General features: G+C 38.3%; 2 protein-coding genes across 5 annotated transcripts in view; both read left to right on the forward strand.

Moving 5' to 3' along the window:
- Positions 1-16,643, forward strand: RNPC3 (RNA binding region (RNP1, RRM) containing 3). Of its 2 annotated transcripts, none has more exons than XM_074832655.1 (15): positions 1-258; positions 1,323-1,370; positions 2,494-2,612; positions 3,755-3,835; positions 4,448-4,559; positions 5,049-5,117; positions 7,400-7,548; positions 8,391-8,516; positions 9,400-9,536; positions 10,389-10,550; positions 10,723-10,817; positions 10,897-10,955; positions 11,489-11,621; positions 12,612-12,684; positions 15,474-16,643. In XM_074832655.1, exons 1-14 carry the CDS (start codon positions 1-3, stop codon positions 12,669-12,671), a joined length of 1,608 nt encoding a protein of 535 aa, XP_074688756.1. In that variant the 3' UTR covers positions 12,672-12,684; positions 15,474-16,643. The 2 variants fall into 2 exon arrangements, with proteins under 2 accessions (XP_074688756.1, XP_074688755.1); XM_074832654.1 differs by having other exon boundaries at positions 16,413-16,643.
- The window catches only part of LOC141926598 (pancreatic alpha-amylase-like), a 14,572-nt gene continuing 5,027 nt past the window's right edge, over positions 16,404-25,948 (forward strand). Inside the window, exons 1-5 of one of the 3 annotated variants that reach the window (XM_074832650.1) lie at positions 19,607-20,146; positions 20,296-20,386; positions 21,709-21,845; positions 23,415-23,561; positions 25,260-25,457. In XM_074832650.1, coding sequence (XP_074688751.1) covers positions 20,087-20,146; positions 20,296-20,386; positions 21,709-21,845; positions 23,415-23,561; positions 25,260-25,457 — 633 coding nt within the window. In that variant the 5' untranslated portion in view covers positions 19,607-20,086. Of the gene's footprint in view, positions 16,492-19,468; positions 19,521-19,606; positions 20,147-20,295; positions 20,387-21,629; positions 21,846-23,414; positions 23,562-25,259; positions 25,458-25,948 lie in introns of those variants that run through there. The other 2 variants (XM_074832651.1, XM_074832652.1) reach the window with 2 other exon arrangements.

A 25,948-nucleotide genomic window follows, 5' to 3' on the forward strand; every position in this document is an offset into this window, starting at 1 on the left:
ATGGCGGCGCCGGGCGGCGAGGAGGCGCGGGCGGCCGGCCCGGGATTGGGGGCCGGCCCGGGGCTGGGGGCCGGCCCGCCGCACCCCGGCGTCCCGCCGCACCCCGGCGTCCCACCGCACCCCGGCGTGGCGCGGCGGCGGGGCCGGACGCTGCTGGTGCGGCACCTGCCCGCCGAGCTGGCGGCGGCGGAGAAGGAGGATCTGCTGAGGCACTTCGGGGCCGTGTCTGTGCGCGTCCTGTCGGACCACGGGCGGCTGGTGAGGGCCGGGGCCTGAGGAGGGCGGCGGGGGCGGGAGGAGAGACCTGCCGCCGCCCTGGGCCGTTTGCCGCGCCGGGAGAGCACCGGCGGGCCGGGGCGGTCGGGAGAGCGGCTGACACGGGGGTCCCGCCTCCCCGCCGGCTGCAAGTCCTGTGCCCTTGGCCGCGGCTTTGGCCTCGGCTCTGTTAGGAGTGAGGCTGTGGAAAAGCAGTGGGGAAGGGTCTGTTGGTAGGCGTAGGGATGCGGTTTCATAGGTGTGTCTCTCGAAATCTTTATTTTTTCTTCCAAATTACAAAAGCATCGGAGTATCTGTCTGGTGATGGATGCTGTTTGTAAAGAGCCTTGTATTCCTGCAGAAAGGCAGATAAATTACAGCCGCGTCTTGTGTCAGGGTCATGCTTTCTTTTACAGGATGTTAAAAATACTGACTTCATTACAATGATTTTCCTGATAGCTGCTTTTACAACAGTTAATGTTTTGGGTTTTTAATACCGAATCATGTAGTGGCAAGATGAAGTGGTAAAGTTTGTTAAAACAAATTTAAGATTAACTGTGTATTCTGTGAGGATTTGATCTATTTTGGAAAGTTTAAAGTTTTTCGAAACTTAAAAAGTAAGAGAAGATGTTAGTTAGAAGCCATCCAAACTTTCAGAGCACAACAATAGTTATGACTTTTGTAGCAGGGAAGGTATTACCTTTAGGAGTTACTTTGATGAAAATGTTCTGATGAGACGTGCTGAAATAAATTTTCATTTTTGAAAAGAGGATTAAACTTCTTTATCAATCTATACTTCTTGCAGTTTAGGATGGCTTTTGCTCACTCGTATTCTTCAAACTGCTGACATCCTGTCTTAATTTTTGACGGCAGGAGGTGCTTGTCCTAAATTCTTAAGAAAAACGTTTCTAGTCCTTTGCCTTTACCCCAAATGGGAGTTAGATGACTACTATCTGGAAGCTTTCAACTTTGGCATTACTTGTGGATTCATGTTTTACATGCAATTTCTTAACCTTTTTGATTTGAGTTCAGTGTGACTGGGGTGCTTCTTTTTCTTTGTTTTCTAGAAACATACTGCTTTTGCTACCTTCCCTAGTGAAAATGCAGCTGTGAAGGTTTGTATTGAATTTGTTGAAAGTTTTAGCAAAGTACTTTTCTGAATTGCCAGCTGTGCTCTAAAATGTTTTGCACATCACCTAGTACTTGGTGTTGGGGAAAAAAAAATGCAGAGCAATGTAATATTAGAGTTCTATTTCAGGAGGTGCTTGAGAGATTTGATAAAACGAACGCTTCTGTAGAGTTATAGGAAAGGTGGGTTGGAAGGGGCTTCTGGAAATCATCTGATCCAACCTGTCACTTAGAGTGCTGCAAGCTTATGTGAGTTGAAACTGCTCAGGGCCTTGTCTAGGGGGTGTGTGTGCATTTATGTATAAGCTATAAAGCAAACATAATTTACTTGTCTCCTGCATAATTGCATACTTGCCATAAAATTCAGACATAGTGATGTGCACCATTCAAGACTGCCTTGAATGCTCAAGTTTGATAACAAAAACAAAACTACCATGTTAATGGGGTAGATGGATGCCAAAAAGGTAATACTAATATTGTTTTTTAAATATGAATCTGGTAAAAAGACTGTGTCCTGAATTTCTTATGCCCTGATTTTTTTAGTGGGCTCTTTAGGTGTTGTTTTTGTTTTTTTTTTTTTTTAGGCCATGCTCCAAAAAGTTACAAACACTGTGAGGTGAACAGTGGCGAATTTAGGTTGCTTTGTGTCAGTTGTTAGCAGCCTGTCAGCATCTGGACTTGCAGAGTGCTGGCGCTTCCTAGCATCACTGTTAAGAACCTTGATTTTAAAATTCCCAGCTATTACTAGTGGACTTCATCGTGTTGGTAGTTCACGAGCAAGAGGTTGGTTACTTGAAATCAGAGATATGCTAGGCTGTGTAATAAGTATCATTGTTGAGGTCGCAGTCTCGCTACTGTGTTCAGATGACCTAAGCCTCTGCAATGGTTCTTTTTCCTTCCTGCTAGCAGGAAAGAGGCTGCTAAAAGCAGGACAGCGAAGGCAGGAGCAGTGCAGAACTACCTGTGTCTGTAGCAGCACAGACATAGCTTAAAGCAGCTGGGACTGCATCCTATGGCTAGTTAACCAACCAAAGAAAAAACAATGATGCCTTGAAATAGTTCTGATGTTTTTCCTCTTCCCTTTCTTTTCTCTGTTATAATTATTTGAAGGCTTTGTCAAGACTGCATCAGCTGAAACTTTTAGGTCACACCTTAGTTGTTGAATTTGCGAAGGAGCAAGATAGTGTGCAGGTACTTAGCCAGCCTTCTGTCTCAGAGAAGTGTAAAAGGTATGTGCGTAATAATTTAGTTTCTGTGTTTGTGGTCAAGGAAAGGAAATTCATGATACTTTTGTAGTACTGTTAAGTCAAAGGCTAAATTGAAACCATTTGGAAGTGTGAACAGGCAGGTTCAGATCTATAGATAGGTGACTGCATTCCTCCCATTAGTATTGTTTCATTCAGTATCATCATGAAACAATTTCCATCCTTATTGCTATAGTAATTAATATCTTTAATCAGCAGATGGTCCTGTTTGTTCTCATATACAGAGCAAGACTCCAGTCTGCGTAAGCTGGCCTCTGTGTTGCACAGGTTTCCTGTGTTAAAAAAAAGACTTGTACTTTTTTTTTTGTTAGGATTATAATTTTCTTTTGCTGTTAAACAGTGCATGCCATGCTTTCCTGATGTTTCTTTCTAATCTAATGGAGAGTCAGGCAGAACTGACACCTGCTAGCATAACTGTATAAGACTATAGTTACAGTCACTGACTTCTAAGCTAGAGCTGATTTGCGTGTGTCTAGCTTGAAGCATGAGCAGAACAAACACAAAACTGTCCAAATCTCTCTTTAAATAGTTAAAAATAAAAAAAAAATCAATGAATCCTAATGCTAGTGTGACCAAGAACTGTGATAGTTTGGGTTTCAATTGTCTATCAAGTACTTAATTAAAAAAATAAGTTGCCTAGTTAGACTTTCAGGTTTACCTGTGTAATATGTAACTAAGTGACAGAAGCTATGTGATAGTGCTTAATTAAATCAATCATAGAGGGTTTAAGTTATTTATTCCACTCTCTGATCAAATCAATAATTTAATACCTTTGATTTTATACAGTCTCTGAACAGAGTGTAACATGAAATAATTTTAGTTCTTTTCCTGTGAGTAGATTTAAGTCCAAAGTGTTTGAATACAGAGAGATTTACTTAAATCTGCATAAATCTTGATTTTAGAAGTCTGGCTACTATAATTATCCACATGTATTAATTCTTAAGAATTAATAATGCCTCTAGTAATGCTATTGATAAAAGATGTTAAAAATACAATACTAACCAATTTCTTATATTTTTAATATATGAGATTAAACATATTTCATACATTATGTAAGGCACATAAATTTTGCTCAGTTTTTTAATATATGCTAAATTAATTTTCAGTTCAGAAGAGCCAGTGAAAGAAGAAGAGAAGAAAGAACCAAGCTGTGTTAAAATAGAGAATGGAATTGCACCCAACCATGGGTTAGTGGGTTGTTTTTTGTCTTAATTATTTTATTCCGTTACAGTTTATTTTGCAATCAGTGTTACACACTGTTGGAACAAGAGAGAGTGCAGTGTGCTGCATTCTTTCTTGTTTTGTTTCATACTGTGCTGCTGTTCTACATGCATAGCTGTAGGAATTGTCATAAAGATGAAATTTTAGTTATTCAAGTTTAGAACCCTCACAGCTGAGTAATGACTGGTACTTTGAGCCATGAAGCTGTGGATTGCATATGGGCAGAATAAATTTCTTTTTGGGCTAATAAATTGAGCACTTTGAGCATTGAGTTTATGATGTTTGTACAGCATGCTATGCTGTTCTTTTGACTTTGAACACCTGGATCGTTTTAGGCTTTCTGCGTGTGTTGGTACTTTCATTGTGCCCAAGCCCAGTCAGTCTGTCATACGTGAGGGGATTGCTCCCTGATGTTAAAAGACAGAATGTAAGTGGATCAAAACTGTTACAAGGGAAATAATATTTCTGTGGTACTTCAGATGTAATCAATAGTTAAACCTCTAGTAACCATTAATTATTATCAGCCATTATGTGGCAATGGTGCTAAGATGTCTTGTTTTTAATCTTTTTTTCCTCAGTCTCACCTTTCCCATCAATTCTTGCCTCAAATATTTGTATCCACCACCTTCAAGTACAATTCTAGCAAATATAGCAAATGCCTTGGCAAGTGTGCCCAAGTTTTATGTTCAGGTAAGTAAAAAATGGCAAAAAAGTGTAAAAGTAAATCTATCTTTTTTTCTCTTTTAATTATCCACAGAAATCATTTTTGTCATAGTAAATATTAAGTTAGTTTTCCTGTGATGGTGTTAACCAGTGTTGTTTTTTTATTATGTTGAGATAATAAGATTTCATTGACCAGAAGTAACTTGCTTCATTGATGCTGAAGACTTAACTGGATATGATCTTCCTAGTTGGGATGTCACTTGAGTACTTGGAATTTCGTTCTGAGAAGATGCTTTACTTTTTCTTGATTAGCCTTTTTAGGGCGTTGCTCATATTGACCATTAGTGTTGGATCCCAAGTGCAGGCTTTCACATTGTTTAGTAATCAATGTAGTTGTGTCTTCATTAAAATTATGTTGATTTACACCTGCCATAAGTTATCGGCTATGACACCTAGCAAGAAACTGTTCTCATTTATCTATTTAAAGGAAATCTTGCTTATCTTGAATTATTTCAGGTACTTCATCTTATGAATAAAATGAATCTTCCTCCACCTTTTGGACCAATTACAGCTCGCCCTCCCATGGTAACTTTTTTAATATATGATTTAAGTACTGTAAAATGGATTCACAGTTTAAAATGTTAGCAACGTGGTAGGAGATCTAAGTTCAAACTTACAGAAGTTGGAGAGATCTCTAGAGGATAGCAAATACTGCTGCATTTAATTGACTAAGATCACAGAATCATCTATGTTGGAAAAGACCTTGAAGATCATCCAGTCCAACCATTAACCTAATGCTGACCGTTCTCAACTCCACCAGATCCCTCAGCGCTGTGTCAGCCCGACTCTTAAACACCTCCAGGGATGGGGACTCCACCACCTCCCTGGGCAGCCCATTCCAACACCTAACAACCCGTTCTGTAAAGAAATACTTCCTAATATCCAGTCTAAACCTTCCCTGGCGCAACTTGAGGCCATTACCTCTTGTCTTATCACTTGTTAATTGGTTAAAGAGACTCATCCCCAGCTCTCTGCAACCTCCTTTCAGGTAGCTGTAGAGGATGATGAGGTCTGCCCTCAGCCCCCTCTTCTCCAGACTAAACACTCCCAGTTCCCTCAGCTGCTCCTCAATCTTTTCACCTTAGCAGGATGTTGGGCTTTTGGAAGGTCCTTAGATTGGATCTCCACAAGCGGACAGAAACAAATGCATTCATTTCAATTTTTAGGATAAGGGAAGAAGAAAATAAGTGCAATCAGTTTTCTGGCACTACTCACTGCATGGCAGAGCTAAGAGAACCCAACAACTCCAACAGTTCCATGGCCTATCCTCTATACATGAGACCACGCTGCCTCCTACTTATACATAGGAGCAGATTATTCAAAACACAGTGTGACCTTCACCGAAGTGGAAGTTAGAGGCATTCCCTGAGACAGGTCCTGTCTGAGCAGCAGCACAATATTCCAGTGCTACTGTCATACATTTATATTTCTTTGTTCTAAAGAAATATTTTTAACTATACTTAGAAGATGTGTTCATCTTTATTCTAAAGAAATATTTTAACTATGTTCTTTAGAACAAAGAAATATAAATGTATGACAGTAGCACTGGAATATTTTAAACTGTTGAGTATAAAAAATGGGAGGTTGTAGCATCATGTTACAATTCCAGGAAATAAACAATACCATTAGCCTTTTGCCTTACAAAGATATGTTAAGTCCTTTGATCCATGTGTTTCTTTGAGCTCTGATTAGATTCAGATTGGTAATGCAATTGTACAGTGCTTTTGAATGTAACTTGCTCAGTCTCAGGGATGTTTTTTGAAAGAGACAGGGTTGAGGGAAACTCGGAGAGGCTTAGGAGGAGCTGTTTCTCGAGGGAAATAGAAATACCAGCTCTGTGGTCTCTGTTCTCTGTTGATGTGATAGAGTAGCTTGACTGCCAATGGAAGATAGAGCAAGTGAGGGCTTGAATTAATAGCGATAGCTAACAATATTTGAATATAGTGCAGTTGTGCTGTGCTACACTTTGTGTTTGCCCTCACAGAACACCTGCTCCTAATAACAGGGGAGCTAGCTGGTAAAGAAAACTGAAATCTGTCAAATAAATTCATTCACACTCATTTTCTGGGAATAATTTTCCTAGTTGCCTGGTATTCGACCAGGTTAAGCACTGCAGATTTAGTGGTCATGCAAAAAAGTGTTGTAAGTTGAGAAGTCAGTCCTTGAAATTCCTAGAGCATTTTCGAAAGGGCACAGAGCGTATCTAATGCCAGAAGACATCAGTGCCTTATGGAACTGATGGTACATAAAAGTAGCTGTTAAGTGTAGTGAGATTGTTGAAAGTGGGGCTGGAGATGATTTTGTACATAGAGAATTCCTTATGTGTGTTTTTTGCTGTCTCAATGAAAAAACTGATTCCTTTCATGAAATCTTAACTCCTTACAAAAATAGAAATGTAACTTTGATAGGTGATGGAAGGTTCAGTGTAGAAACTGAGATAGCTTGGGAGCTTAGGCCTCCTCCCATATGTTTTGACCATATTCTTCTCAGGGAAGTCCTCAAAGCTGAGTGCAAAGTGAAAACTCAGGGCTGTGGTTGCTGTATTTTTTCTTCTCAAAATAATTAAAACATTCACTGTTATGCTTCAGAAAGCAGCAAATGTTTTTTTCTTGTCGAAAGGTTTTCATTAGTAATGTAGTTTAGCAAAATAGCATCTAGATTCCTATAAACATACTTCGAAAAAATACTTCTTGTCATCTTCTAATTTATCGCTTTGACTGTTTTTATTACGTAAAGGAAAAAAAGATATGCAGATTTTTTTTCTTAAAACATTTAATTACCTTTTTGAACTTTTTCCCCATTATTAGTATGAAGAGTATTTACCAGTGCCTGTGCCACCTCCCCCAGTCCCACCTCTCCCTCCTGAAGAGCCTCCTTTGCCTGAAGAGGAAGAAGAGCAACTATCTAGTGGAGATGAATCAGAATATGAAAGTGATGATGAGGAGGAAAAGGAGAGGTATGCATTTTAGTCATTTGCAAGCTCTTGGGCTCTTTTAAAGTGGTGTGTTTACTTTTCTAGCTTCTAGTTCAGCAAATGGTGGAATCTGTTAATGTTTGCAGTATATAGATAATCTTTCCAGATGCTTAAGGAAGCTCCAGAGTGACTTAAAAACAGAAGGACAGTGCTGTTATGAATCACAGCAAGAGAAATAAAATGGCCAAATGGTATGCAGATCATTTGTTCCCATGTCCAAGAAACAAAAACCCAACAGAACAAAAACTCAGAGTGAAGAGGGTGTGTAGATATAAGGAAGCAATAATTAGTTTGTTTTCTGAATTCTTCATTTTTCCACATCTTTACTGAGTAAGCTACTCAGCCTGAATCATATGTGCACTCTTGACTTCAAATGTTCTTTGCACATCAGTGTGTATTGCTAGGAATAATACTAATGGGAGGTGGTGTGTGCTGAGGATTCTCTTGGAGTTTTGGGACTGAATTACATCTTATCTGGTTTTCTTAATCTTTTAAACTACTGCTAAACAAAGAAGCAATTTTCTTTATTTGCTATTTGAACTGAAATGTAAATCAGAAAGACCCTATGCTATATTCAGAAAAATACATGGCATTTGGAAAAAGGCACTCCTGTCAAGCGGAAACAGATTTTGATCGGTCACTTAAATGCTCTGTGTGTATTGATTTGCTATGTGTTACAGTTTAGTAATGTAGTTTTGGTCTTAACCATATTCTGAAAAGTTGTATTTCAGGGGCTTTAAGGAAGGGGGAAGGGTTTTCAAAATTAGTATTTTCAAATAAACTGTAAACCACTTTGGTTCTTTTTTAAATTTTGTTTAAAATAGAATGACCAAGTTGATGGAATTAGCAACTCTTCAGCCTAAAAGACCAATAAACACTAAGAGGCGTGGTGTTAGAAAAAAGCAAAGAATTAAAGACTTATTGAATCTTCCTGTGTGTACTCCCCACAGGTTTGTATTATTTCTGTGGTTTTTGCACTTTTTCAGAAGACTGTTCCTTTTACTAAATGATGTTCTCTTTATCATGTTTGCTTTAGTGTTGCTGTTTTAAAACAAACATTCTTCACTGATATGTAAATTTGGTAGTGGAGTTGGACTTCCCTTATAGTCATGCTTGGTTTTACTGATCTAAAGGTCCAGATTTTCCATGTAATTTGAACTCAAGTTTGCTCAACAGTCTAAATCTGTAAAGTGTGACTGGTTCAAGCCCTGTGTTTCTCTTGCTATCAAACTAACAAAAATCCTCTATTCATAAAAAAGTAACACAGTTTCATATCACAGCCCTGACAGAAGCAATCTGGATTTATTTTTTGGGATACTTACTAAAATAAAAAAAAAAAAAATGATACTTGAAGAAGAAAAAATTATTTAGTTTAAAATAAGTTTGGTTTCTGAAACTGCAGTACTATGGCACAGTAGACACCAGTGTAGTATTTCTGTGTAGTGATCATCAATTGTGAATGCGTTTTCACTAATACCCTTCTCACTCCAAGTGATTTGCTATATTTTTTTAAAATTTGGTATATTTTATACACTGTGAGAGCAGTGGCAAGGCCAGTTATTTTTCATATTTACGTTACTGATAAAGCTTTTCATAAGTGCCTGTCTGTACTGTAATGCGGTATGTAATTCTTGGTTTTGCTCTCACTGCCAGACATACGTACTGTATTTGTAGTGTTTTAATCAACTTGAACTGTATTGGGTGAAACTTACGAAATGGAAAACTCACGTATTTGTGGTAAACAGCAGCATAAAATCTATCTGGAAGAAATCTTGTATTTGACTATGCATTCATCAGTGTCCAAATCTTTAATTGACATGTTGTTTTAAACAGTAATTTGCACCCTACGCTGTCACCTTCAGATGTCTTTGAGCAGCCACAGCATGTAGGTCCAAAAAAAATAGAGTTCCATATTACTACTGACATCCCAGCTGTTCTTCAGATAAACTCGGAAAAAGAACTGAAAAATGGTAAGAGAGTTCATTCTTCAAACGTACTTAATATTAAACTCATGGTTTCAGTGTGTAGAAGGCTGCTGAAATTTAGGCCAGGAAAATCTTTTCTTCTTTTGTACTAGAGCTTTCATAAATAGTATACATCAGAATTTGAGAACACCAACTTGCATCTTGTCTGCATTTTTGCTGGTTGTCCCATGGTAAAGCACAGAACTGTGTGCTTTGGTACTGTAAAGGATCTAGAGGATTTTAAAGGTCTCTTTCTCCCCTGTGTGATCTGTGGGTTTATGGTGAATTGCACTTTCTTTTAAATGTTAAGGTGTTTTTAACAAATGTTAAAAATGCATTCTCAGTATTATATAGTGCAATTGAATATATCAGGCTAATTTCAGATTTTCCTTTTCCAGCTCTTAGCAGCATTGAAGTGATTGCCATCTCCTTCTCTGTGATGCACTGATTATCTGCTATAAAAATGCTGGGCGATAATAGCAATGAGGTGTGATGGTTTCTTACAGGGTTATGGTCAGTCTGTGTTTTGTGGTACTTCACAGTAATATCCAGTTTCTTTGAATGAAAATTAGATAAACCGTTGAAATGGATACAGGCTTGAACAGCAAGGTTAATTTTACCCTCACTGGCACGTGCCATGGCTTTTATTTGTAGTACAGTTGATTGTATAGGACCATATAGAGCAGGTGTGTTTGTCAAACCAGGGATTAAGACACATTTCTTTAAGGATATGTTCAGATTTCTTTACAAAGTCTACTATATTAAAACATTAATGAAAAGAGTATACTTTTTTGCTTGCTGTTGATCCTTTTGTGAATAAACATACAAACCACTTTATATAATGTGTTGAAATTTCAGACCTTTATGCAACCACAGAAGAAATCAATAATACAGGCTTTGGAAGGATCTTCCCAACTCCTAGTTCAAATGATAAAATGGAAACTGAAGAGGAGGATGATGAAATACCATCAGAATTTATTTCTAGAAAGGATCTAGAAAAAAACAGACTTTCTAGAGAAGGTATAACTGTCAGAATAAATTATCAATTAATAGTTCTTTGATTTGTTGCAACAAATAGTTTAAATAAGTATTTCCTTTATTAATTGATCATATATTAAATTATTTTATACTGAGCAAAAATACAAAGTAAGTAAATGAGCTAAAACGTTGTCTGTCTGTTTTTGTCTTCAAGAAATGGAAAAATTTTCTGTTTTCAAAAACTATGAGCCAGGTGATCCAAATTGCAGGATATATGTGAAGAATTTAGCTAAACAAGTTCAAGAAAAGGTAGGTAAACAAGAAAAGTAAATATTTATCAAAAGGGCTGTTTATCAGCTTTTCTCTTATGCCTACTCTTTAATTTCAGGATCTCAAGTTCATTTTTGGAAGATACGTTGACTTCCAGTCAGAAGTGGAACGAAATATGTAAGTTAATTTGATACTTGGTTAAAATTAAGCCTTTTATGTTAACTTCTATAATACGGTGAAAATTGTGATTTAGAAACTAGTCATCTTTTTTCTTTATGCTTCTGCATAAAGAAAAAATGCGTTTCACCTGAAAATCTTCATTTATCACGGGTACAGAAATAGAATTATTTTTTTGAACAGTGTCTGAAGACCCTACTATTTTCCTCTTATATTTTCATTACCAAATTTACTGTTTATTGGCTGAGTAACACAGAATGAACAGTGTAGATGATTGTGTGTATCTGATTATCTTGCATATGTCATATTTACTCCAGTTGCACACCAGTTTGCCATCCTGCAGTCTAATGTCACTTTTTACTAAATGGTTGCCCCAGGCAAAATGGTCTGCAAATGACATAATTCCTGGTTGTGGGCTCTGCTCCCATTTCTGTTATTTCTCCAACTTGAAGCGTGAGAATTATATTTGTTCTGTGAAATATGAAAGTGTGGTTAAACATGAGTAATTCCCAGTTCTCTTATTTTGCCTCTAGGTTTGATATACGTTTGATGAAAGAAGGCCGTATGAAGGGACAGGCTTTCATTGGACTTCCTAATGAAAAAGCAGCTGCTAAGGCTTTAAAAGAAGCAAATGGATATGTCTTATTTGAAAAACCCATGGTGGTTGTATCTTTTTCTTCAAACATTTACATTCTATTCTTTGTAATCTGTCTCTCAAGCTCTAGTTTTGCTGTCATAGTGTTCCACTTATTAGAAATCTATGGAAAGGGGAAAAACCTTAAGAAAACCAGGCAGCATAGCATAGTGTACTTACTATTGTTAATTTTATGATAACTGAAAATTATATAGAGGCACCTCTTCTGAAATAGGAAAGTAAATGTCCTTTATTGAAGACAATAAAATTGTCTTGTCTGGTTTTAGCTCTTTGATCCTGCAAGCACAATAGAAAAAATAATTTTGCTTGTATGACCATTGTTTTTAAATAAAGTAACCTTTTTGACTTGGTTAAGATTGTGTTTACAGAATTAAGAACATAAAGAAATGTTCCTGTCAGGGTCAGTGGTCTCTATTTAGACCATATTTAGCTTTCCGGTTGGAACTGTCAGTTACTTTTTAGGCCTGTGTAACATGTTGAGATTTCTACACTTTTTGATTGCATTGCCCTGTTTTTTGTCTATAATTCCTTTCTTATTTTTCACTTAAATGTTTCACAGTTTATTTCCTTTTCTTTGTAGTCTTGTGCACCCCAACCTCTGTTCCTTTTAGCTTTTTTCCCCTCCCAAATACCTATTGAGACATCAAAGTTATGGAATTAACATGCTGGGATGAAGAATTGTAAATATCAAGCATTTATCCTGCTGCAGTTAATTCTGTTTGCACCTAACCCATCCCCAGTTAGTCCTCCTTATTTACTTAGTATTGTAAACTGTTGGACAGGCTTACTTAAAATTTTTTGTACTGCAGATCAGTGAGGTCCTAATCTTTGACTTATAGACACTACCGTTATAAAATTTAGACAATAGACACTATTGTTATAATATTTAATACTGTAGTTGATTCACAGATAAAGGCCACTTTTTACTGAAATAATACTACTTTGCTTCTTGATTGGCTTTTGTTTATTATTGACACTTGTAGTCCTTAACAGAATCTCAGCAATTTGCTCGCTCAGCTAGACCAAAACAGGATGCCAATGAAGGGAAAAGAAAAAAGTAGAACACTGCATAAGGTATGGATTCTCTACCTGAAAATAAAAATAAGAAATAGGCTGGGGTTTTATGTTCATTTGTTTTCTTCAGGTTGTTTGTTTGCTTTTATTATATTTTTAATGACTTCTTTAGGAATAGTGATAATAGAGGGGAAATTCTCTATACAATTTTAATTTCTTAAATGTGCACTTACATCAGAAAACCAGAATGCAAGATATAGCTGGTGTAAGTTTAAATGTTGCTTCTTCCTCTCTTTAGAAACTCGGAGACTGCCATTTGCCTAATCCTGCTATCCTAGGGTAGTTGTCAGTTTGTCTAATCCTTAGTCCGGGAGCTAAGGAGAATAATTCTGTTGACTTGGACTATTTACCTTTTAGTAATCTTTCGGGGTTTTGGCTTTGAAAAGAGTTGCTTCTTGTCTCCTTCCCTTCTGTCCCTGCCATTTTAAAGTGATCCTGAAGAACTGTTTGCAGCAATAAACTCACTTCTGCTAGCTCTGTGAAAGGCCTTTGGCTTTGCTAACTTTGAAAAATGAGATCTGAGTGCTGTTGCAGCATCCTTTAAACTTGTCTGATTTAGGAAAATATATTGTGTCAGAAAGTGCTACTTAATGTTGCATTGATCAAGGCTTTTGCTGTGGAATGCAGAGGTCCTGATTTTTGGTATTAGTGTCTAAACTTGATATGAAAGTAACTTTTAGCAGAAAGTAATCACTTTATTTCCTATCATATAGCTTTACTTCTGATTATTTTTATATGAGAGTAACTCAAGCAAAATCAGCTCTAACCTAACTGTAAGGGGTTTCATGGCCTAAAAACACTTGAAAAGTGAACTGTCTCAAATTAGCATGTGAAGTAACTGGTGCAAGAATTAGAAGCACTTATTTCTCAATCTGCACCCTCTGATAGATCAGCCAGCTCAGATTTAAAGGGCATCACTCTGGTTACGCTTCCACCTAAAACCAAATGAACTCGAAGTTCTGAAACATTCTACTTAATCCATAACATGTTCCTAATCTGGATGTTTTGATCATTGTTACTTCGGAGAAAAAACCCTGAAGTTTGACATAAAGGATGTGAAAAGCTGGTTTTGATTTTTAAAAATTGGTTGGAGGCTCTGCAGTATGGTTGTTGGGAGGGTAGTATTTATAACAGTTACTTCAACTGTAGGTTTCTTGTTCTGTCACTTGGCTAAGGATTTTTGACATCAGATTACATTGGAACTTGTTTTCCTCATTTCTGAGATGCTATTGGGTTTTTTGAGTTACTGATTTGTGGTTTGCAAAATCTGTATTTTACTTTTATCAAGTTAAAGATCACTGGTTTTATAGGCATTCTTCTGTACTGGTCATTGAAAAGAGGCAAATGAGCCTTGGCTCAAGTTTATGGGAATGTTTGTCTTGTTTCTTACTCCTTCCTCGTTAGAAAAAAGCTTGTATTATTTTATCCAGTGTCTAATAAGAAAATTACTAAGGCTTCTTTAAATGCAAAAAAGAAACTTGAAGTATTTTAGCTATTGGAAAGCCTTATAAACAAAGTCTGAACACTTTTATTCTTTTAGGAATTTCACGTCTTTCCAACTAATTTTGTACATTAAATCTAATTCTGACTTCACTAAACATGCTAAAAAATACTTGAATTACAGAAAGAATATAATGAGGTGCTTATTTGGTTATTAATCATGTTGATGGTCAACTCAGCAGCTTCTTTTAGAGTGAGCAATCATGTACTTATGTAAGACTTATTTGTGCACCTGAAAGTCTGACATGAGTTACCTTGGTGTCATTGGTTTAATGTGTCATGGGCAGGACTTCTTCCTTACCTTGACCATTTGTATGTAAACATCACAGAATGTGCCATAGACTGATACAGATTTCTAGGGATCAGTGAGGTTTAACTAAAAATACTTACTTCTCTTCCCAACTAATGATGAAATTGAACCCTGTTATGGTTTCCTGTTCCTGATGGAATATTCTGATGGATGCTGATTTATGATGCAAAATTCCATGACAGAAATCTGAGTCTGTAAGGAAGAACAGTGTCAGAATCTCATGTGAAACATAAATATGCATATAAACAAGCTTATGCAAACATTTGAGGGACTTCAAATTTGATCTGTATTCTGCATCTCAGTGTTGTTCGGGTTTTTTTAATCAACTAAATTGACATAAGTTTAACTTTTGATTATTTTTAAACAGGAAGAAGCTATGTTAAATTCATGAATGTTATTGCAAGTATTTTTAGTATTTTTTAGTATTTTCTCTACAAATATTTTATCCTTTGTAGAGAAAATAATACATATGGTTTATAAAAATTACTATGTAACTCCTTGCTGGCTGAAATGTCTTTTTCTTGAGGGACTGGCAAAAATTTCAGTTAGTATTTGGGGTGACTGTTTTTTCTGTAGCTAAAATACAGCTTTTTGGGAGAAAGGTTATGTAGAAGAAACTGATGTTGAGAGGTCTCCAGCTTCTTCATAGAGAAGAAGTGACTTGAAAGTCTGCATTGAATTGAAACATGATTGGGTTATGAACCTGATGGAAAAAGTGAGTCTGGAAAATGGTAAAGACTTGAAAGAGAATTAATGAGACAGAAAAATCTGGTGTTGTCCTACTAGTTCAAGTTATCAAAAAATGTATTTACTTTTGAGTTTTGTGTTGGTGGACTCATCAGCCCTCATTAAATCTCATAAGGGGTCAAAACTGTATTTTATCAGAGGCATATTTGCTTTTGATAGGTAGCATAAAGTTATGTGTATGCAATACTGAGAATCAAGTAAAATTAAACCACATTCTGCTGTTCTTCTTTAGAAACATTCCTGCGTAAATACTGCAGTAATACTGTCATGCAGAGTGTATCCTTTCTTGTTGTATCCTTTTTTTGTGCAATGTTTCCCGTAGCACTCAACTACATCTAAGTTTTATATAGAGTAGGTGTGGGGAGGAGTTTTACATGTCTTAGAGCTTGAACTAATCTGGTAATTTTAAAAGCAAAGAGCACTTTTGGGGGAAAAAAAGGGAAGGAAAAAAAAAAAACAAACAATGCGTTGTTTACGTTGCGTGAATAGACACAATGAAGGTTTCTATTCTTAAAAGGTGGCCTCTACCTTCTTCCTCAGAGGTCATATAACTTGCTAATTTGTGGTCCAATTCCTCAGCTCATATGAGCTAGAAGTGTTCCACTGATGTGTGTGGATCTGTGCTGAGCTCACACTGAGGATGTCTTCTTTTTTTTCTTTAAATAAATATAATAATATTTTGGTTAAAATATGTTGCAGAGCAATTCTTAATAATATTAAAGGGTTGACCAGTAATTTAGATCATTTGATGGTTACTGTTGTCCTGGTATATGAGAAATGATCTGTAGTTGACTTAGTTTGTACATTCCTTACTTTTTCTTTTTTGACTAGAGAAGAAAATCTAACAGTATCTCGCAATGAAGTATTTGGAATTGAACTATTTATCAACGCTACATTTTTATTGGATGTTTTTTGTTTAGATTGGTCTCTGCACTGAGGTAGTGTTGTAGCTAGTGACTTATTTTTCTTGTGGGTTTCATATTACATTATTGTTTAACTTACTGTAATATAAAATTAATACAGCCTGTATCTATTAAGTTAGATTTCTTTCAGACATTCGGCACTTCTCTAAATACTAAGCATCTTTTGAAAAATTTAGTTGTCAAAAGAAAGCATAACACTATTATTTCCTGATTGTTCTTACTTTTAACATGCCTTTGTGATGTTCCAGGTCCCTTTTGTGTTCCATCTCTTTCAAGTATTATCAAGCTGGGGGAAGAAGCAGTGTAATCATCAGGACTCTTTGAACTGTGCGTAGTAGCGTTTCTAAAGTATTTAAGGCAGAGTATAAATTTTCTCATCTTAAAGATTCCAGATATCTTTAAACTGTCACAAGACTTATATGATAAATGTACGTTAGTTTGCTTGTGAAATCTCTAATAAATTATTTCCTTTCTCTTCATTTTGACTTGTCTTTTGTTGTGGGGTTTGGGAGCAGGAAGGAGGAAGAAGACACTTTTTTTGTTTTGAAAGGGTGAAGAGTCCAATTGTAACTGTGCAGCATGTTCTACATGATTCAGAGCGTATATTCATATGCACCTCCTTGAGCGTGGTGTTTAGCTGTTAGTGTTTCAGGGTAAAAAGATAAGAAGATCTAAGGATAATCTCATTTTAGTGTAAATCCTTTCCTTCCGTCTTGGAGATGAAGCAGGAGGATACACTGGCATGAATTTGTACTGTGAAATTAGGCACTGTTTTTTCTTCAGTAATTAATTTTCATTGTTCATCTGCATCTTGAAAAATATCACTAGTGAGCCTAAAGTCATTAAAACAAGAGTAGCAGTTAAAACAGTGCTAAACCAGTGTTGGTGTGGTTGAACTGTGTTTAGAAAAATCAATGCTATGGAGCTTGCATAGTAAGATTTGTTACATACTAGGAAGATCAGTGTGACTTTCTAAAACCGCCTGGGAAATATTGCAATGATGTTTACTTGGCAAGAGAGTCCAATGGATTTAAGCAGAAAACTATTCCATAAAATATTAATTCATAGTTAATGGTGTGGTAACAGGCTGGTGTAAAGACTTGTTTTGTCATCATTCCAGCTGCAAACAACCTAAATCACTAGGACTGATTGCTGGACCAAAATAAGTGTATCTTTGCTGTTTTTTCAATATGAACTGATTTAGCAGATTACTTTAAAATGCTTTTACTGGAATTCTGCTTAGCTTATTTGCTGTGTTCCCATATGGACTGTGTAGTTGTTTGTTAGTTTATCTTACCTGTATTTGGAGTAGTAGGCCAGGAAAAATACACTTAGAGGAAGTTTTATGAGAACTTCTGAAGGATTTATGGTGCTTAGAAAAGAGAAAAAAGTGGCTTAAAAAAATTTGTAGTGTTCTGTGGCCATTCCATTATGAATGCTAATGCTAAGCTGTGCTCTTGGTGGGGTCATTATTAAAGAACAAATGAAACATACTGCCCACCATCCTATTATTGATAATCTCTCAAGGAAACTTCAGTCCAGTTGAGAACTTTTTTTTTTTAAAGTCAAAAGGCAAAGCTTTTGTTCCCTTTTTTTTTGTATACCCACTTCTGCTGGTTGGTTTTTGGTTTGTGGTTTTTGGGTTGGTGGGGTTGTTTTTCCCTTAGAATGTTTGTTCTGTTTGATCTGATATTTCAGGTCAAATGACCTCTTTTTTTTTTTTTAACACGTCATTAGAGCAGGCTTCAGAGATCACACATAAGCAGTGAATGCAGGCTTATTTCACAATTTCTTCATTAGCTAATGACATATAGACACAGCAACATTTCTTATTTAATTAAACTTTTGAATATACTCATATCACTAATTTTCAAGGTGAGGCTGACTCATAATCTAGTAATCAAGAATTTTTGTACAGTGCTCTTGTATAAATTGACTCCTTGATATAGCAAAGGTCTTGTGATAGCAGAAGCTAAATTAGATTTATTGTTTATATATAAATGTGAGTTGTATGCCTTGTCAGAATTTTCCTTGAAAGCCAAATTCAGGTGGTCATTCTAATATGCTTTTAATTTTAAAGAGATGAATTTTTAAAAAGCATGCACACTTCTCCAGTGTCCTCAGTGTGAGTTTGATATATAATGCTCCCCTTCAGTTGCAGTCTTTTGAGTGTTTGTTCCTCAAAAACTTCGATTTTTAGGGACTTCACTATATGGTCGTGAAAAGAAGTTTTGGTTTTGAGAAGGTAAAAATAATAATGCCATCTGCAAAGTGGAGTTAATGTGCATTCAGAAATGAATGGTTTCTAGTTAAATTACCCTTGCGACAATAGCAACTTGGAAAATTCACTAAGACATTGCTCATTTTATCTAGTTTGCATCTTTGTTATCCCTTCATATCTTTGGAAGTTGACAGCTAAGCAGGCACCTAATGTCAAACAGAGAATCACTTTTCCTTTATTGTTTTCTAGGACATTTCCAACTGCTTCCAGTTTATTCCTTAAATATATCTCCCTCGATACAAGACTGAAGAGAACACATTTGTCGTTGTAAATACTTTGGTTTCCTTAAGTAGCTACATTGCTACAGTTCCTATTGTAGGAGAAACACCCGAGTCCTGCAACTCCTCCCTGAGTCTTACTCCAGCCTAGCAGGCAGCTTCTGGCAAGATCCTTTTGTTACATACAGACAAATATTTCGTTGTGGTTTTGACTGTTCTTAGAGAAAAGCAGCATTATTCTGATAGTGACAAACTCATTTGTTACTTGGTATAGCAAAGCCACTGTAGCAAATTAAAAGTAGGAAACACTAGTTAATCCACTGTAGCCTTCAAAGATGCAGAACCCTTCCTTGTGCTACCACATTTTCAGTCTGCATCTGGATGGAGCCACTTTACAGAGCTTTGTGACTCAACTTATTGCATGTAAAAAGGTGTATAGTAACCATGCCCTACCTCCCGACACCACAGAACCAAGCGATTACCGTACTGCATAAAAAGCCAAGTAGCTTTCCAAAGCAGTGGAGTAGGATAACAGCAAGGTGGTGCTATATTCAAAGACAAAAATACTTCTGGGGGAAAAAAAAGGGGAGATCAGGCTGTAGGCAGAGAGATTTTCTTTCTCAAATCTCGAGAACAAATATATTCCAGAATGTAATTTTATCTTGGATCAACATAATCACGCGTAACACAAAGCCTCCGGATGAACCGTTTCTGACGGGCAGGCCCGGCGCGAGGCTGAGGGGCCGGCGCGTGCTGCGAGCGGCGGGGCGGGGCGGGGCCTGGCCCGCCCCAGCGGAAGGGGCTGGGCTGGGGGCGCGGCGGGGCTGCGGCGGGCCCCAGGCCGGTGGCCCCCGCAGGTACGTGAGGAGCGCGGCTGCGAGCGTGCGGTGGGTTCATCGCCGGCGTGTGCGTTTGTGGCGGGCAGAGCTGCTCCCGGCGAGGGCTGGGCGGGGGGCAGAGCCGAGGCGGAGTTGCTTCGCCTGCGTGAAGCATGCCGCTGCTGAGGGAAGTTCCTCGGGGAGGGCCTAGAAGTTCACATGGAAACTACTTTTCTGTAACAGCTTTTAACATCTGAAGTTTCAGCAGGCCTGCGTCAAACCTGTCACAAATTTAGATATCGGTTGTTGCTAGTATTTCTGAGGTAGCAGCTGAGTTTCGTACCACAGATTTTAACCCAGCAGAAGACATTCTCACGTTGTCCAAGACAGCAATAGCGTTCTTCAGAAACAGTTTTCTCCCATGTTCTTTGAATTGCTATCAGTTGTCCTCCCTTTTCTTCCACAGGAGAATACAGGCCTCCTTTTTCTAAGTTTCAAAAGCATTTTGAAGCTAGAGCCTTCAGAGTGTGTTGGGGATTTCAACATCTCCATTCTCGTCATTACTTGTACTGAAGTCAAAGCAGCCGTAAACCTATTTCAAAGAAATGAAAAACGATATTGAATCTTCTTGTCAAGCACTAGGCCTTGGAGCTGGTTGGGTCAAAGTATATTATTCTTTCTGCTTTCTGTAATTTACTGCTTTGTGTACTTACTGCTGTAAATAAAGGTTGCTAATCTGATAAATGGCTTCTCTCACCAGAGAAGATCAAACTTTCTTAGCTTGTTTTCTGTTAATGTATGTTCTTCCTATCAGGGCAAAGGAGCATTCTTTCTTGAAAATGGAAGCACACAGAGCAACTGCTTATGGCTGAAGTTTATCTGTATACTATACCGAAGATCTACAAGTAAATAATTTCATTAAAATTATTTTGTTCAGAAGCAGAAAAACCAGCAAAATTTACCGAATGATTCATTCTCAATAACTCTGGCTGCCTGTGAAGTACAGTGACAGCTGATAGCGACCGGCTCTGGGAGACAGGTTCTACACTTTATAAACTGGCATATTTTGTGCTTGAATTTGCTCCAAAGAGTGCAGCTCCACTGACTGAGAGATACGGATCATCTGTTCCTTGAAATAAAAATTAGGGTTTGCAAAAGATCTTGTAGGACTTCTTTGTATCTCAGTCTCTCTAAATCAACTTCTAAACATGAAGAGTGCAAAATGGGATCCTAAACAGTGTAATGCAAACCTTGATAGTTGTTTAACTTCTGGTTTGTTATAAGTTGTATCTCTCTTTGCCTGGAAAAAAGGAGAGGCAGTTTTAATAGGCTCATCATCTGTGTTCGTATATAAGTAAATACAAATACAATATGATTTGGATAGTATAGTTCCTGGGTAATGCAGCTAGTTTTCCTCCTCTCGAAAGCTCCTTCAGTGCATTTGCAGAACTCTGTACCTGGGCACTGTGGAGACTTCTTGGTTATGGAGCTTCACAGCACTTCAGACCTCTGCATGCCATTGCACTGTGTTCTCTGGAAGAAGAGTATCTCCACGCAAATTGTACAGGTGTACAGAGATTAAACGTTTAGCATTTCTGGTTTTGAGTCAGTATAGCCGCTTCTGTATCTGAGAGTCCTTCCAATATTAGGGCTGTTTGAATGATAGATGTCATGTGTATCACAAATGACAGCCTCACATATGTTAGACGTCCAGAATATCTGGGATTTTGCAGCAACTCACAAGAAAAAACATGCCGCTACCCCAAGGCCTTGTCTAAATATGCACAAGTCACAGTAACACGGATTGGGGAAAAAAAGATGCCTCTCAAGGATAAATAAGAATGTAAAATACTATCCATTAAAATGTCCATTTCAGTCTATATGAGTACTCCTTTGCATTTTGGAGTTGTTTTTGGCTTTGTACTAACAAAAATACAACTTTTGGACACTAAAGACAGCCTGTGTTAGACAATGTCTGAATTTTAACTTCAGAAAAACAAAGTTACCATTAGTGTGGGAGGTTGATGTAGCTTAGAGTCCAATTCTCAAACTAAAGGACAATCAAGTAAAGTTAAATAAATATGATGCCAGAGCTGGGCATTTACTTTTAAAAGTGTATTTTGTAATGTGTACTTTACCCTCTTGCAGGAACATCAATTGGCAGTAAGAAGAGTGCAACTGATCACAGAGCACAGGATGGGTATCTATTTTCTTCTGTTAATTGTAGGGTTTTGCTGGGCACAGTACAACCCCAATACTCTCTCTGGGAGGACGTCTATTGTACATCTCTTTGAATGGCGCTGGGCTGATATTGCTCTTGAATGTGAACGCTATTTAGCTCCTAATGGATTTGGAGGAGTTCAGGTATGTCTGTTCCTATCAGTAGGTAGTAAAATTGCTACATGGATGATAATTTGTTTTTCAGAGAAAATGTTCAATTCACCAAAGGACAGGTACTGAGAAAGAAAAATAGAAATTGGTAATGGAAGTAGTAAATGCTGACAAATATATTCTTCAGCAATCATCATGTAAGCATGAATTTATTTCATTGCTCCAAAGTGCATGTTTTGCACTCTGTGCTGTTACATTTAGATGAATTAGAATTGCATATTACTGGCTAAATCTTTTTTTTACTGCTGTGAAGAGTAACCTGCGTTTATCTGCTTGATATTATTTAAATCAAGGGAAGCTCTTAAGAGCTAGATAAACATAAAATGAAACTATGACTGGAAAAAAAAAAAGTGCTTCCAAAGAGAATATCAAAGTGCTGAAGGTTTTAAATGAACAAATATAAAAAGTTGCTAATTGTGTTCACCTAAATTGGCAAGTTTCTCTCTATAAAGCCTAGAGTCAGAGTAAGCCATTAATAGACCTTCTTTGCAGGAACCTGGTGTGAGCAGGCAGAACTGAACTGAACACAGGTTCTGGTGGAGGTGTGTCGATGTGAATCTATTCCGTCTGAACAACAAACACGTGTTCCTGTGGAACCAGTAGTGTCAGATGGGTGGGATTCTACAGCTGGAGAGCAGTCACCCATTAAACTATTTCAGTTTGTTTGTCAGATTGCTCACGAAAAACTGGTGAGAGAAGTCTGCCTGTCTCTTGTAGCCCAGGAGTTTTCAAGTTGGCCTGAGTGAGAACTTTCCCATAATTTGCAAATAATACATCTTTTCTTTGCAGCCTTCTTTCCAGGCACCCAGGCCCGATTGATTTTAAACTGATTTCTCAGACTATGGTAGACGTTTGGATATCTTTTTAATCCATGCTGTGACAGGGTCTCAGAGAGAAAGTTTTTTTCAGATGCAGACTTGCTGAGCTGGTCACAAAGGCGTGGCAGCTAAGTAGGTTTCAGCTAGGTATCTTTGTGAGAAATGGTGGGATCAGGTGATTATGCCCAGAGAGTTGGAGGTAGCAGCAAAAGCTTGTTGCCTGAAGAGTAACCTGGAAAAAGTCTATAAAAGGAGGAGGTACAGCTTATCTGGAAGCTGTGGCTGGTCTCATATCAAGAACCCTTTTATCCAAAACATTACAAAAATGAAAGTCTGATCAATTTTAAGGGTAGGATGTTATGTCAATTGTTCTGCAGTTCCTTCTTGATTCTGGGCTGTCTCTGCTGACCTAGTCCTTCAGATTTCAGATCCTTCTTTTGATCTTTGAAGCCTGCATTTATGAGGATAAATAGGACACTATGTCCGTGGACCTCATTTTTATAGTACATTTCTACTTGCTGAAGGTACAGGTCTAAGTCTTTTATTTCCAGCCCCCTACAATGTAAGCAGAGAATACTGAGGATCTATATAGGTTAGGTATTGTGAGCGTCTTCCATTAAAGGGACTTGATTTTCTATTTTAATATTCTTTCTCTAACAATACTGGGGAAACAAATAAACTATTATCAGTATCCTGTTACCAAGAGATACCATCTTATTCACAGATTTCACCTCCAAATGAAAATGTTATCGTTACTGACCCCTGGCAACCATGGTGGGAAAGATATCAGCCCGTCAGCTACAAGCTGTGCACACGATCTGGAAATGAAACTGAATTTAGAGACATGGTGACCAGGTGCAACAATGTTGGAGTAAGTGCTTTGAAAAACCTTCTGGTGTTAACAATGCAAGGATATAGACAACCAGTAATTTAGAAGCGAAGACATGGTAGTACTGAAGATGTTTGTTTTTTCGTAGAATCAGAGAATAGTTTGGGTTGGAAGGGACCTTTAAAGGTCATCTAGTCCAACCCCCCTACCATGGGCAGGGACATCTTCAACTAGACCAGGTGGCTCAGAGCCCAGTCCAAGCTGGTTTTGAATGTTTCCAGGGATGGGGCATCTACCACCTCTCTGGGCAGCCTGTTCCAGTGTCTCACCACCCTTATTGTAAAAAATTTCTTCCTTATATCTAGTCTAAATTTAGCCTCTTTCAGTTTAAAGCTATTACCCCTTGTTTATTGCAACAGGCCCTGATAAAATGTCCCTCCCCATATTTCTTATCGGCCCCCCTGAAGTACTGAAAGGCAGCAGTAACGTCTCCCCAGAGCCTTCTCTTCTGCAGGCTGAACAACCCCAACTCTCTCTTCATAGGAGAGGTGTTCCATCCCTTTGATCATTTTTGTGGCCCCTCTGTAGACCTGGTCCAACAGGTCCATGTCTTTCCTGTGCTGAGACCTCTAGAGCTGTACACAGGACTCCAGGTGGGGTCTCACCAGAGTGGAGAGAGGGGCAGAATCACCCCCTCAATCTGCTGGCCACACTTCTTTTGATGCAGCCCAGGGCATGCTTGGCTTTCCAGTCTGTGAGCACACATTGTCGGCTCGTGTCCAGCTTTCATACACCAGGACCCCCAAGTCCTTCTCTGCAGAGCTGCTCTCAACCCCTTCATCCCCCAGCCTGTACTGATACCGACGGTCGCCCTAACCCAGGTGCAAGATGTGGCACTTCGCCTTGTTGAACCTCACAAGGTTCACATGGGCCCACTTCTCGAGCTTGTCCAGGTCCCTCTGGCTGGCATCCCGTCCCTCGGGTGTGTCAACCGCACCACTCAGCTTGGTGAGGTCTGCGAACTTGCTGGGGGTGCACTCGATCCCACTGTCTGTGTCACTGGTGAAGATACTAAACAGTGCTGGTCCCAGTACGGACCCCCGAGGGACACCAGTTGTCACCAGTCTCCATCTGGACACTGAGCCGTTGGCCACTACCCTCTGGATGTGACCATCCAACCAATTCCTCACCCACTGAACAGTCCGTCCATCAAATCCGTATCTCTCCAAATTAGAGAGAAGGGTGTTGTGAGGGACCGTGTCAAAGGCCTTACAGTTGTCCAGGTAGATGACATCTGGTAGCTCTTCCCTTGCCCACGGATGCAGTCATTCCATCACAGAAGGCCACTAGGTTGGTCAGGCAGGATTCACCCTTGGTGAAGCCATGCTGGCTGTTCAAATCACCTCCCTGTCCTCCATGTGCCTTAGCATAGCTCCTGGGGGGATCTGTTCCAGGATCTTCCCAGGCACTGATGTGAGGCTGACAGGTGGGTAGTTCCCAGGGTCCTCATATCTACCCTTTTTAAAAATGGGTACAATGTTAATCTGCCTGTCTGTTGAGATGCATGTTGTATCACCATCGCTATATGTTAATAATAGAGAAATTTTTAAAATAAGATGTTGGGGGAAGCAAACAAGCAGAAATAGGGGGATAGGACAAGAGGTAAGAGAGAGAGCATGTTGATAAGTGGTGCCGTGGGAAGTAGCTTTCTCAAATTGGAATGTGAATACTGTTCTCTAGGTACATATTTATGTGGATGCAGTAATCAACCATATGTGCGGAGCTAATGCTGGTGCTGGTGACCATGCTACTTGTGGAAGCTATTTCAATGTGAAGACTGAAGATTTTCCAGCTGTGCCATATTCTGGCTGGGACTTTAATGATGGTAAATGTAAATCTAGAAGTGGAGACATTGAGAATTACCATGATATATCTCAGGTAAACTGAGACCTATAAATATATTTTTCACGTACATCCATTCCTGGGCTGTGATTTCCTTGCTCCCCTTTAGTGTCAGACACTTTTAAAAAACAAAACAAAACAAAAACCCTCATGGAAAACCATCCAAATTGATAATAGAGGTTAGCATTGCTATCAGGAACACCACTTCTTAAAGGGATAGCTCTACTTGAGCCAATGGCTCAATTTCAGATTTAGACAAATGTACTTAGGTACTTTATGCAAACAGTTTTAAAGCTCATAAATACCTATTTAGGGATTATCTTGTGTGGGGTTTTTGTGTTCAAAAAAATAGTTATTATTTGCAGTAGGAGTTATTATTTGCCTTTTATTGTAATTTGGAAATTTTCTTTGGTCTTAGTTTCAGAAGAGAGAGATTAGCATTTCATAAAGAAAAATAGAATCTGGAAAATTAAGCTTCTGTTTAGAGATTTCCTAGGAGTCTATCTGTTCCTCTATATCAGATTACA

Source organism: Strix aluco, chromosome 8, assembly GCF_031877795.1.
Source record: "Strix aluco isolate bStrAlu1 chromosome 8, bStrAlu1.hap1, whole genome shotgun sequence".
Lineage (NCBI taxonomy): Eukaryota > Metazoa > Chordata > Aves > Strigiformes > Strigidae > Strix > Strix aluco.